Source organism: Camellia sinensis, chromosome 6, assembly GCF_055761805.1.
Source record: "Camellia sinensis isolate YWXY chromosome 6, ASM5576180v1, whole genome shotgun sequence".
Taxonomy (NCBI): domain Eukaryota; kingdom Viridiplantae; phylum Streptophyta; class Magnoliopsida; order Ericales; family Theaceae; genus Camellia; species Camellia sinensis.
In genome coordinates, this window is record NC_138966.1 from 154,279,208 (window position 1) to 154,291,348 (window position 12,141).

At 37.9% G+C, this 12,141-nt stretch overlaps 3 protein-coding genes across 3 annotated transcripts; 1 reads left to right on the top strand and 2 right to left on the bottom strand.

Annotated features, from left to right (window-relative positions):
- Positions 1-5,291: 5,291 nt before the first annotated feature.
- Positions 5,292-5,999, bottom strand: LOC145793714 (uncharacterized). The gene is made up of 3 exons (XM_082876583.1): positions 5,934-5,999; positions 5,630-5,840; positions 5,292-5,542 (listed from the first exon to the last, which is right to left on the bottom strand). The coding sequence occupies exons 1-3, from the start codon at positions 5,997-5,999 to the stop codon at positions 5,292-5,294; spliced, it is 528 nt and encodes a 175-aa protein (XP_082732709.1).
- A 103-nt stretch (positions 6,000-6,102) lies between these two features.
- On the bottom strand, positions 6,103-7,004 carry LOC145793715 (putative mitochondrial protein AtMg00860). Its single transcript, XM_082876584.1, has 2 exons — positions 6,888-7,004; positions 6,103-6,354 (listed from the first exon to the last, which is right to left on the bottom strand). Exons 1-2 carry the CDS (start codon positions 7,002-7,004, stop codon positions 6,103-6,105), a joined length of 369 nt encoding a protein of 122 aa, XP_082732710.1.
- A 3,563-nt stretch (positions 7,005-10,567) lies between these two features.
- LOC114271766 (uncharacterized) lies at positions 10,568-11,899 on the top strand. Its single transcript, XM_082876585.1, has 3 exons — positions 10,568-11,044; positions 11,156-11,408; positions 11,508-11,899. The coding sequence occupies exons 1-3, from the start codon at positions 10,568-10,570 to the stop codon at positions 11,897-11,899; spliced, it is 1,122 nt and encodes a 373-aa protein (XP_082732711.1).
- Positions 11,900-12,141: the final 242 nt, after the last annotated feature.

Sequence of the window (12,141 nt, forward strand, 5' to 3'; positions counted from 1 at the left end):
GTTCCTCAATCTTTTGGTTCGACAGTTCACAATCTGAATTGGTCTCTCTTCGTACGTGTAGTCATCTTTCAAGAGCACATGGGTTAGTTTAATCACGTGGAACGGATCTCTCAAATATCCTTACAGCATTGAAACATGAAAAACATTGTGCATATGTTCCATGACAAAAGGTAAGGCTACTCAATACGTCACTGAATTGATCTTCTCAAGGATTTCATATGGCCCAACATGTCTCGGTGCCAACTTCCCTTTCACTCCAAACCGTGTTTGCCCTTTCACAGGAGTTACTTTGATGAATACATGGTCCCCGACTTCATTTTCTCGATCTCTTCTTCGGACATCCCCATAACTCTTTTGGCGGCTTTGTGCAGTTTTCAATCTTTGTTGAATCAATTTCACATTTTCAGTTGTTTCTTGCACAAGTTTCGGTCCCAACAAAGGTCTATCACCTACCTCGGCCTAACAAATTGGAGAGCGACATTTCCTTTTATACAGAGCTTCATAAGGAGCCATCCCAATACTCGAATGATAGCTATTATTATACACAAATTCGGCCAATGGTAAGTAGGTTTCCCAATTGCCTTTGAAATTTAGGGTACACATTCTGAGCATATCCTCCAAAGTCTGTATCGTTCTTTCTGAATGGCTGTCTGTTTGTGGGTGATATGCACTTGTAGCTCGACTTTTTTGCGCCCCCTTTCAGAGGTTTGAAAGACAAGCCCTATAGTTCGGACTCCCGCGGTTCTGAATCTAATTTTACAAGTGCAATGTGAAATTGATAAACATCAAACAGTCCAAATCTGGCAACTCGTTTGGAAAGTTGATTTTTGGATCAAAAATGTCAAAATTGGATTACTTATCCAGATACAGAGTCACCACCTAAATATTTTATTTTGAGAAAATTTAGGAAACCCACGACTCGTACTAAAGGCCACATGTCCGTCATCACCAAAGTTGCCTCGGCTTGGGAACTTAGGTACGAGAGGGGAATGTCATGAATTGAGCACCCCCGCTCGCCCGATCAAAGATCAGCCTTTACTAATCATGATATGATTTTTTATTAACATTATGTGCTCTTGTTCCGGTTTATTAGGCTAGCAATTACTATGTGATGCGCACACACAAAAGTATAGACTGGTTTGCTCAAATTAGAACAATTCAATTTCATGTTTATTTTGCAAAAATGGTTTGATTTTGCCACCTTAAGTGGGCTTAAAGTTTGCGAATTTGCCACTTAATAAAGTGGGCTTAAAGAAACGTACATTCATTGAATCATTCCAATTCAAGCAACAAGCCTTCATCCACAGGCATTCAAACAGTTTAACAAGTAAGCACTTAGCCTCATGGCAAGCATGCTAGTTATGGCAATCACCCACACTCATGCAAGTATGCTAAAGCTCTAAAAACTTACTTAGTACTCCAACCCAAAAAGATATGAGTTAAAAAAAAATGCATGATTCTTAACTATGCCAAATGTCTAATGCAACGTATGCAATAATGCAACTACTAGGCTTGGCAACTAATATGGCATATGAGAACAATTTGACAGCATGCGGTCTAATCACGTATTCAAAGAAGTATTGAACTAACAATGCAGTTAGAATAATGAACCGAGCCTCGGTGCATGCAATACAAATGAATGGATGTAAGCATGCGATATGCTAATCGAAACATGATGTCCCTAATCTAACCATCAAAAGCGGATAAATAAAAGGGAGAAAGATGTGGGGTTGGAAGACATGCACATTATTACATCATTTTCCACTCGCGAAGGAGAGTCCAAATGAATAAAACTAACTAGCTAACTAAGCTAAGCTAATTAAACTAATTATTACAAACTAAATAAATAGCTAAACAAATTAACTAATTATCACAACAACAAATGAACTAATTAGCTAACTAACTAATTAAATAATTACAAAACAATTGCAACTAATAGTTAAACTAAGTAACTAAACTAAGCTAATTAGCTACTCTGCCTCGAGAAACGAAGGATGTGTATGTGCATGCTCGATCTCCACTCGAAAAGACCATCATTTGGCTCCCAAAGGCCTCTGTTTGCATAATTGAACACTTCCAGAACAATTTTGCTCCAGCTTACCAACACTCTGCTCAGACTTGTATCAGTGGCCAGACGGCCACTAGTGAAGATTGACAGCCATCTGCCGACCATGGAAAGCGGCTTGCCGGCCACTGATGCGTAGGTTCATCTTGCTGCAATAGAGGACAAACAGAGCATATACATGGTATTTCAAAGGTTTTGTTTGCACAACTCACCCCTCATTTTCATGAGCAAATCCAAGGAGTAGTGAACTTAAGCCACGAACCACAACTCAAGCAATTTCATTGCATGATGACTTGTGACTCAAGAGGTGCAAGCTCAATAAATGCAAAACAAGACACAAACCTCCTCCCTTTCATGAAAGATCAAGGAAAAGATTAGACCTTGGAGACTTGAATCATTTCATCACTAGCAAGTATGAAATGGCCCAAGTTTCATGTGCTCAATTAACGTTCGATTGAACACACCAAGTTATTATCTTGCTCATCTTTTAGTCCCAAGTTTTAATTACTCATTTTACTTTACCAACCATCCTTTAATTCATTAAGCCCAATAATGAATTTGAGTCCTCTAATGGAGTGAAGTACCAAACCAAGAGTTAAACTAAGACATGAAAGAGATGTCATGCCGTTAATAATGAACTCCTAAAAGGGATTAAACCATTAAGCATGACAACTTCAATCTCATGCTTAAAAGAACAAGAGGCTTGAAACAACTCTCAAAGTAAAACAAAAGCCAAGAAAGGAAGGAGGTTGCAGAGATTATTAGTGCTGAAAATAAGTGAGAAAAACATAAATAAATGCTATCAACTCAAATAAGTGACGTCTAAGACCTAAAATATCAAGCTTATGAGGACTATTATACTATAAACATGCAAAACAAATCTCAAACACAACAAACACTTAAAAAGAGTCTTAAAATAGGTCTGAAGCAACCCTAAAACATGTTGGAATTAAGCTAACAAAACTAGAAAAATAAGCTAAAACATGGAGCATGTTAAGCTAGTAAACAAAACACAAGGATGGGGGGGTTAACCCTCTATTTTTAGACTTCAAAATATGTTTTTAGCCATTGAAATAACTCTGAAAAACAGTGTTTAAAAGTTTAGAAAAAAAAATAGTAAAAGGGTGGGAAACACAAGGGCAAAGGCCTCCAACCTTTATTGGCCTTAAACCACAAGTTCAACCAAAAAAATACAGAGTTTATAAGCTCAAACAGTACAAAAAATTGCTGAAATGAAGACAAAAGTAGCTAAAACAATAAGCTAAGACATGGCAATTTAAGCTAGTAAACAAGCTAAAGGAGGGGTCGCTAACCCCTCCATTTTTGGGACTTCAAAACCACTTTTTTTAGCCTCTGAAAACATCTGAAAATTAGTGGTAAAAAGCTCAAAAGAAGTTGATGAAGAGATAGGAAACACAAGTGGAAAGGCTTAGAGAACAAGGTGTAAAGAAGGGTGGCTGACCCCTCTACCTTGAATTGCCTTAAACCACAAGCTTCAATCCATAAAAACAGGTTTTAAAGAGCTTAAAAACAGCAAAAAAAGATGAAAAATAAGTGGTGTAAAGATGGTACAAAAGTAAGAGAAGGTATACCTCTTGAAAAGGAATGAACCCTTAAGTAAAAAACCACCAATTTCACACTCTCAAGTGTTTCAAGAGCTCAAATTCAAGCTCAAATCATCTCAGTAAGAAGTTCTTTAAGTTTGGTTTAGAGTGTTTGAGCAAAGGCTATGCAAATTGCAAAAGAGAGAGAGAGAATTGTAGAAATTGAGGATATTTCCAAAAATTTTCTCACTCCTAAAATGTTTCTTACCTTGAAATCAAGAAGAAATGTCTTCTATATATAGAAATATATGAGCTTTGGTCGAAAATATCTTAAAAAAGACAATTAGAGCCTTGTGGAAACAGTTGGAGAAAATATCTAGTTTTTACACTGATGGCCGGCAGGCTAGCAGTGGTGGCCGGCCAGCCATCACTGGCTGGCAGACAAAAAATGGTGGCTAGTTGTCCACAAATGGTGGCTGCTGGCCACCTGCCAGCCATGTCTCTAGGCCTGACTTCAAATAGGCATATCTCTTTCATTCGGACTCGGTTTTAGGTCATTCTTAAGTCTGAATTGAAGCCTCGGAAGTCTAGTTTCTAATGGTGGTAGCCTCACATCTAAATTCTAAGTGTGCAAAGAGATATTCCTATTTTAATGAAGGTTGCTCATTTTTGGCTTAATCGGATTGATGCCTAACTTCAAGCATTCATATCTCCCTCATCTGGACTCGACTTTAGGAGATTTTTGAGTGTAAATGAAGCCCCAGAAGTCCACTTTCCAGTGGTGGTGGCCTCACAACTAAAGTCCAAGTGTACAAAAGGAGAGGCCTAATTTAGTGAGGTTGCCCAGTTCTTTCTTAACGGTTTCATGCCCAACTTCTTCCCTAACTAGTTTTCTTTCCTCCCTTCCTATTTTCTTCAACTCCAAACCTCTAAATAAGATGTTTAAAAGATTTTTCAAAGAGTTCACCTCTATTTCATTTATTTCCACTTTGTCCTTGTTCGGTTTACCGAAAAGTGCAATATTTAACGAAATGTGAGCATCGGAACATCGTAGAAACATTTTCAAAAATATTTTGAAAGAAAGGGTTTTAAGGTCTAAAATAATTTTGGTCAAAATAGTTTTGGTCCAAAATGGGTTATAAAGTTAGGATTTAGAGCTCTCATTGCTGAAGAAATCGAACATTTGCACAGCACAACTTTCATCATCGAGTGATCAATCAGTGGCGCCCAAGTCTTAAGGGCAGTCAAAAATGGGGTGTGTACAGCACTGCTCAGTCTTAACTAAGTTCCCAAAGCTTGTTATAGACTCTGCCAGAATCTTGAGGTGAACTTAGGATCTCTATCAGATACAATAGATACTGTCACACAATGTAAACTAACAATCTCATTAACATATAAGTTAGCCAACTTATTTGCATTATACAAAGATTTGACAAGTAAGAAATATGCGGATTTAGTCAAATGATCAATAATTACCCATATAGAGTCCATACCTCGATAAAAGCGAGGTAATCCCACAATGAAGTCCATCATGATATGTTTCCATTTCCATTCTGATATTGGAAGTGGTTGAAGCAATCCAGCGAGTCGTTGATGTTCAGCCTTAACTTTTTGGCAATGCAAGCATCTAGCCACAAAATTAGCAATGCTTTTCTTTATTCCAGGCCACCAGAAATTCTGTCTTAAATCGTGTACATCTTTGTATTTCTTGGATGCAAAGCAAACTTTGAATTGTAAGCCTTATCCATAACTCGTTTTCTCAAATCTGAACAATTTGGTACACAAAGTCTATTATGGAATTTCAGCACACCATTTTCAGTCACAAATCTCAGCTTTAGTTTTGAGTCAATTTCATCTATAACCTTTTTCAGAAATTCATCTTGCAATTGTTTCTCTCTAATCTCTTCAATGATTGTAGGTGGAGCGGAGATGGCTGCTAAAACCCCTCCATGTTCATACATCACAATTTCAATGTCATTTTCCAAATCACATTACAACTCTCTCTGACTGGTGAGCAAACTTGACAAATTTCCAATAGATTTTCGACTCAAGACATTTGCAACGATATTGGCTTTTTCCGGATGGTACAAGATTTGCAAGTCGTAATCCTTAATCAACTCAAGCCATCGTCTTTGTCTCATGCTCAGTTCCTTTTGGGTGAAGAAATATTTGAGTCTTTTATGATCAGTGTACACTTCACAAGTCATACTGTACAGATAGTGTCGCCAAATCTTCAGGGAAAACACTACAGCTGCTAATTCAAAGTCATGTGTTGGATAGTTTTTTTCATGCAGACGAAGTTATCGAGAGGCATAAGCAATTACCTTTCCATTCTGCATTAACACACCCCAGACCTTTGTAGGAAGCATCACTGTAAATCTTAAACCCATCAGTTCCGTTAGGCAAGGTCAAGATTTGTGTAATCACCAGTCTAGTTTTCATTTCTTGAAAGGCTGACTTCCGTTGATCATTCCAATCAAATGGTACATTTTTCTATGTCAACTGTGTCAATGGCAAGGTAAGCTTAAAGAAATCTTTCACAAATCTGCGATAATAGCCTGCAAGTCCCAGCAAACTTCTAACTTCAGACACATTTGTTGGCCTTAGCCAGTCTACAATGGCTTCAATATTCTGTGGATCCACTAATATACCATCCTTGTCAATCACATGCCCCAAAAATGCTACGCTGTCAAGCCAGAATTCATATTTGGACAGTTTTGCATACAACTTCTTTTCTCTTAAAATCTGTAAAGTAGTTCTCAGGTGCTATTCATGTTTTTTCCTACTTTTGGAGTAAATCAAAATATCATCAACAAACATAACAATAAATTCATCAAGAAATTGTTTAAACACCCTGTTCATTAAGTCCATAAATGCTGCAGGTGCGTTAGTTACTCCGAAGGGCATTACCAAAAACTCATAGTGTCCGTATCTAGTTTTGAATGTTGTTTTCTCTACATCTTCTGCTTTGACATTCAGCTAGTGATACCCAGATCTAAGGTCTATCTTGGAGAACACTTGTGCTCCCTGAAGTTGGTCAAATAGGTCATCTATTCAGGGTAGTGGGTACTTGTTCTTGACAGTTACTTTGTTCAACTCTCGATAGTCTATACACAGCCTTAAGGATCTGTTTTTCTTCTCTACAAACAAAACTGGAGCACCCCAAGGTGAAGTGCTCGGTCGGATGAGCTTTTTATCTAACAACTCTTGAAGTTGGACTTTTAACTCTTTCAGTTCAGAAGTTGACATTCTATAAGGGATTGTGTCCCGGGTACTACATCAACGGTAAACTCAATTTCCTTATCAATTAACTCCCCGTGTAGGTCATTAGGAAATACATGAGGAAATTCACAGACTGTAGGAATTGTTTCCACATTAGCAGTATCCGAAGACATGGTCAACACACAACACAAGTAGCCCCAACATCCTTTCCTTAACAATTTTCCAGCTTTCATAAATGAAATCAAGTATGGCGGAGAAACTATCCCATTTCTAGTAAAAACAAACTCAGGCATACTAAGTGGTCTAAACACGACAAATTTACTCACACAATCAATGGTGGCATGGTATTTCGTTAACCAATCCATACCAAGTATGCAGTCAAAATGATCAATACTCAATGGTAACAAATCCGCATACAATGTCATATCTCCAACCACAATATCACAAGCCGAGTAAACATAAGTACATATCATAGAACCTCCATAAGGCGTAATCACAGATAGTAAATAATTCATAGGTTCTAATGGCCAAGTCATTTTTTTAGAAAAAACACGCGACACAAAAGAGTGTGTAGAACCAGAATCTACCAAGACATAAGCATTTTGAGCACAGATGGAAATTATACATGACAGCACAGATTTGGTGTTTTGTACATATCCAAGAATGCAAACACTCTCCTTTGCTTTGGCGTTGCATTCTTGGCATTATGTCTGGCATTAGTTCTTGCATTGGTCCTCGTTATAGGTGCAGATCCGGCTAAATTTACTACAGGACGGTGTAACAAGCCTGGCCCATGATTAGCGCTAAATCATGTTTATGTATGCCTAGTAAGTAATTAAGAAGAAATCCTGAGTTAATTACATGTGCATTGCATCTTTTTGTGGTTATATCTGTTTAACGTAGAAAGATTTGTTCATATTTTAGTTTCGGTCTGTAAATTGAAGACCTTATCGGCATTTGATTCTGAAATTGATTTGATTTATTTGTTATTTGGAATTTTTAAAATTTTCTGGTAAGGTAAATTGAAATTCGATTTGGAACGATTAAAGTAGATTAATTAATGCTCATTAATTTAGATTAAGCCAAAACTAATTAAATCAATTCTATGAAGCCTATTTAAGGCCTACTTGACTTCACTAGTCCATTTTGCTCACTCATTACCTCAAATTGATGCTCTAAACATGAGAGAGAGAAAGAGTATGAAGATTTGGTCCTAGGCTTGGGAATTGAACTCAACTAGAGGATTTGCTAGGAATTGTTGTTATTGGAAAAGGATTGGAGAGTTTAACTTCAACACTTGTGAATTCAAGTCTCTAGGTAGGGGACCAAATTCTTAGTTGTGTAATTGAGTTAGATTTTTTTTCAAGACCACAAGTAAATTAGATGAATTCATGTGGGAATTGAGTTAAAGTTGAAGAGAATTAAGCCATACCAGGTATGCATGTCCATTTCTTCACAAATTGAGCATGATTTCAAAGAATTCTTTCATACATGTATTCATCTCACTTATGTTTTTAGAATTCATCATGTTTTACATCCTCTCATTTCATTTGATCATGATTTAGAAACTTGAAGCTTAATCATTTCATGCATGTCATGTTTTGGGAGAGTTCATGAAGTTTAAGTTGAGTTTGCGAACAATTGGCATGCTTTTGGGCCTTGATTTCATGAAAGGATCTTCAAATCATTATGTTTTATGTATATCTAAATGTTTTTCAGAATATTGGCCCAAGAGGATGAGTTTTGAAGTGTTTGGTTTGAGTTTGAAACTTGGAGATCAAATCTAGAAATTCTAGAATTTGAATCCACGCTCGAGCGTAGGAGTTCACGCTCGAGCGAAGCACTTTGAATACGTGCACTTCCGCTCGAGCGACATGATACCCACTTGAGCGTGAAATACATATATCCAGAAATTCATATGTTTTGCAGCAAGCTCGAGCAACAGAAGTCACGCTCGAGCGAGGGCCTGAGTCTCACGCTCGAGCGGAGATCGAGCATCAGTCGAGCGAAAAATAAGCAACCAGTACTTTTTCAAAGTATACAGTCCGCTCGAGTTAAGGAAGTCATGCTCGAGTGAACCCTCACTTTTTGCATGTCCGCTCGAGCGAGGAAAGCCACGCTCAAGCGTGGACCCTGTTCTCAGCAAGTTTTGGAAAGAGTGTTTCAAATACACTTTTTCATTCTTATTCCATCGTAGGCATTCCTAGGCCAAGATTAAGGCATAATAAGGAGGATCAATGAAGAGACACACTAAGAACAAGAACGTAATGGGTTAGATGTATTCCAATGTGTGTTTCAGATGTGTATTTGTTATGTGTTAATGTAGGCCACGTGTCGTAGACCGTTTGATTAGCATGCTCTGTCTGTCTGCACCCGAAGCCAACTGTGAGTAATAACTTAGTAAAGCTATGTTCAACTTTATTTACTTTCTGTATGATAAAATAAGATCTATTTTCTGAAATGATATGTTCTGTACAATGAATGATTGTCCAATTTCTGACAATGTATTCATGACATCCTTAGCATCATGTGATATCTGTTAGCTGTTACTTGGTATCGGAGGTTCCATTATGGAACTTAATATGTCTGCACTCTGTTACCCGTACCGGAGGCTCCATCATGGGGCTCAGCATGTTTATTCTCTGTTACCCAGATCCGGAGGTTCCTCTATGGAATTGGTTATTTATAACCACCATATATTTTGCATCTGTTCTGTATCTGTTCTATTAGCGCTAATGGATGTACCACGTATGATTAAGTATAAACTCTGATTTCTGTATTTGATCTGGCAAGAATATAAATATGAATCTGTTATGAATCTGAATTATGATTTCTGAATCTATATGGACATCATTCATTAAAACCCTTTACTCCATTATTATTCATTGGGCTCCAGTTCACTATTCATATTATGTATGTAGGTGAGCAGGCGCGTGACCAAGCCCAAAGTTGATGGCCTATGTTTCAGTTTTTGTCAGCCAATCTTTGTGCCTCCCGAGGAGGTTTCGAATGGAAACAAGTTTAGTGGTTGTTTTTGTGATGTACCAGACTTTGCTCCTTTTAAGTGTGGGCAAGATTTATGTTTATATGTTCATGGAGTGATGTGCAAATACTATATCTTTTGACTTCGCTCGCAAGTTTTTAAAAGTTTTAAATTATTTGTCTATCTGTCCCATGTATGCCATCACAACTCATTGGACCTCATATATCTTGTATATTTGCTTCCGTAGCCCCTAACTATATGATATTCTATTAAGAGGCCTTTGGAAATCTAAGGATTACTGGCCGATTACGATGCTAAATCCATAGGGGGTGGGTTTCGGCCGTGACAGAGTGGTATCAGAGCACATGTTCTACTGCACACACAGGTCCATATGAGCTTAGGATGTCCTAGTAAGAAGTAGAGGCATTTCATCTGCATGTGTGAGTGTGTGGTAATCCAAATGGATATGAAAACTGAATGTAAATCTGAGTAAATGAATTGAAAGAAATGAACGAGATTATTCTTATGTTTATTATTGTTTAGTGTCTCTATAGCAACATGGAGAATGCAAAGAGAAATGATATAAATGAATCTTCAGAGGCTCGCATGAGCCGAATGGAACAGATGCTTACGACATTGACTGAAGCTATGATGCAACAACAAAGACCATAACCTTTGCCCCCTCCTTCTCTGCCAGTACAAGCCGAATCAAATAATAATGACATTACCTACCTAACACAGAAATTCATGAAGATGAAACTGCCAACGTTCTTGGGTAGAATTGAACCGTTGAAAGCAGAAACATGGTTGCTCGAGATGGAAAAACTGTTTGAAGTATTTCCCTATACCGAGACTCAGAAAGTTTTATTGGCCACCTATACTCTCAAAGACGAAGCTCGGAGATGGTGGTTACTGATTCAGAATACCAATGGAAATATGACGTGGGCTCGATTCAATGAGATCTTTTATGAAAAGTATATTTCTCAATGTTTTCGGGACAGAAAAGTGTCCGAATTCCAAGAACTTAAGCAAGACAGAATGTCTGTAGCAGAGTATAAAGCAAAGTTCACTAAATTAGTTAGATTTGCTCCTCATATGGTGGACACGAACTACAAGAAAACCCATAAATTTGAAGGAGGATTGGGCTTAGACATATTTGATCGAGTTGGTGTATTAAAGTTGCCAACATATGTGCATGTTCTTGATAGATCCTTAATGGCGGAAGCCACTGTAGCCGCTAAGAGATAAAGTAAGGCCCCAGCAACAACAACAACTGATTGGAGAGGAAAAAGGTCTGGGTGTGGTTTCAGAAAAGGTTGTTCTCATATAAGTACAAAGCAGAATACGAGGTCTACAAGCAACTCGAGTCAGAGCAGTGGGTCTATTCCGATTTTTCTTGATTGTAGAAGGCATAAGGGTGTATGCTACCGAGCATCTGGTGCTTGTTTTCGACGTGGCAAGAAAGGCCGTGTAGTGAAAGATTGCCCACTGGGGTCTGAGAATGCCAACTGTCCTATGGTGAGTTCAGTTGGGTCTGCTTCTACGGTCAAAACAAATGCAAAAGCTAATACTGGAAAAGAACCTCTGAGGCAAGGTTGAGTGCTTGCCTTGGTGCGTGGTGACGTACAGAACACAGAAGTTATGGTGTCAGGTATACTTCCTATATGTTCTCAAAATGCATGTGTACTGATAGATTCTGGTTCTACATATTCCTTCGTATCGCATGTTTTCTCTGGAAAATTAACTAGACCACTAGAACCTATGACATATGTGTTATCTGTATCTACACCGTCTGGGGGTTCTATGATATGCGCTTATGTTTATCCGGCATGTGACATTATGATTGGTGACATGACCTTGTATGTTGACTCGTTGCCCTTGAACATTGATAATTTTGATTATATTTCGGGTATGGACTGGTTGACTAGATACTGTGCTACTATTGACTGTGCAAGTAAATCTGTTGTGTTTAGACCACTAGGTATGCCTGAATTTATTTTTACTGGAAATGGGATAATTCCTCCCCCATACCTGATTTCGGCCATGAAAGTTGTGAAATTGCTTAGGAAGGGATGTAGAGGCTAATTGTGTTGTATATTGACTGCATCATCTGATAGTGCTAATGTGGAAATCATTCCTATTGTTCGTGAATTTCCCGATGTGTTTCTGAATGACTTGCTTGGGGACTTAGTTGATAGAGAGATTGAATTCACTATTGAAGTAATCCTAGGAACACAACATATTTCCAAGACCTCCTATGGAATGTCAACCTCAGAATTGAAAGAATTAAAAACTCATCTTCAGGAACTGCTATACAAGAAATTCAT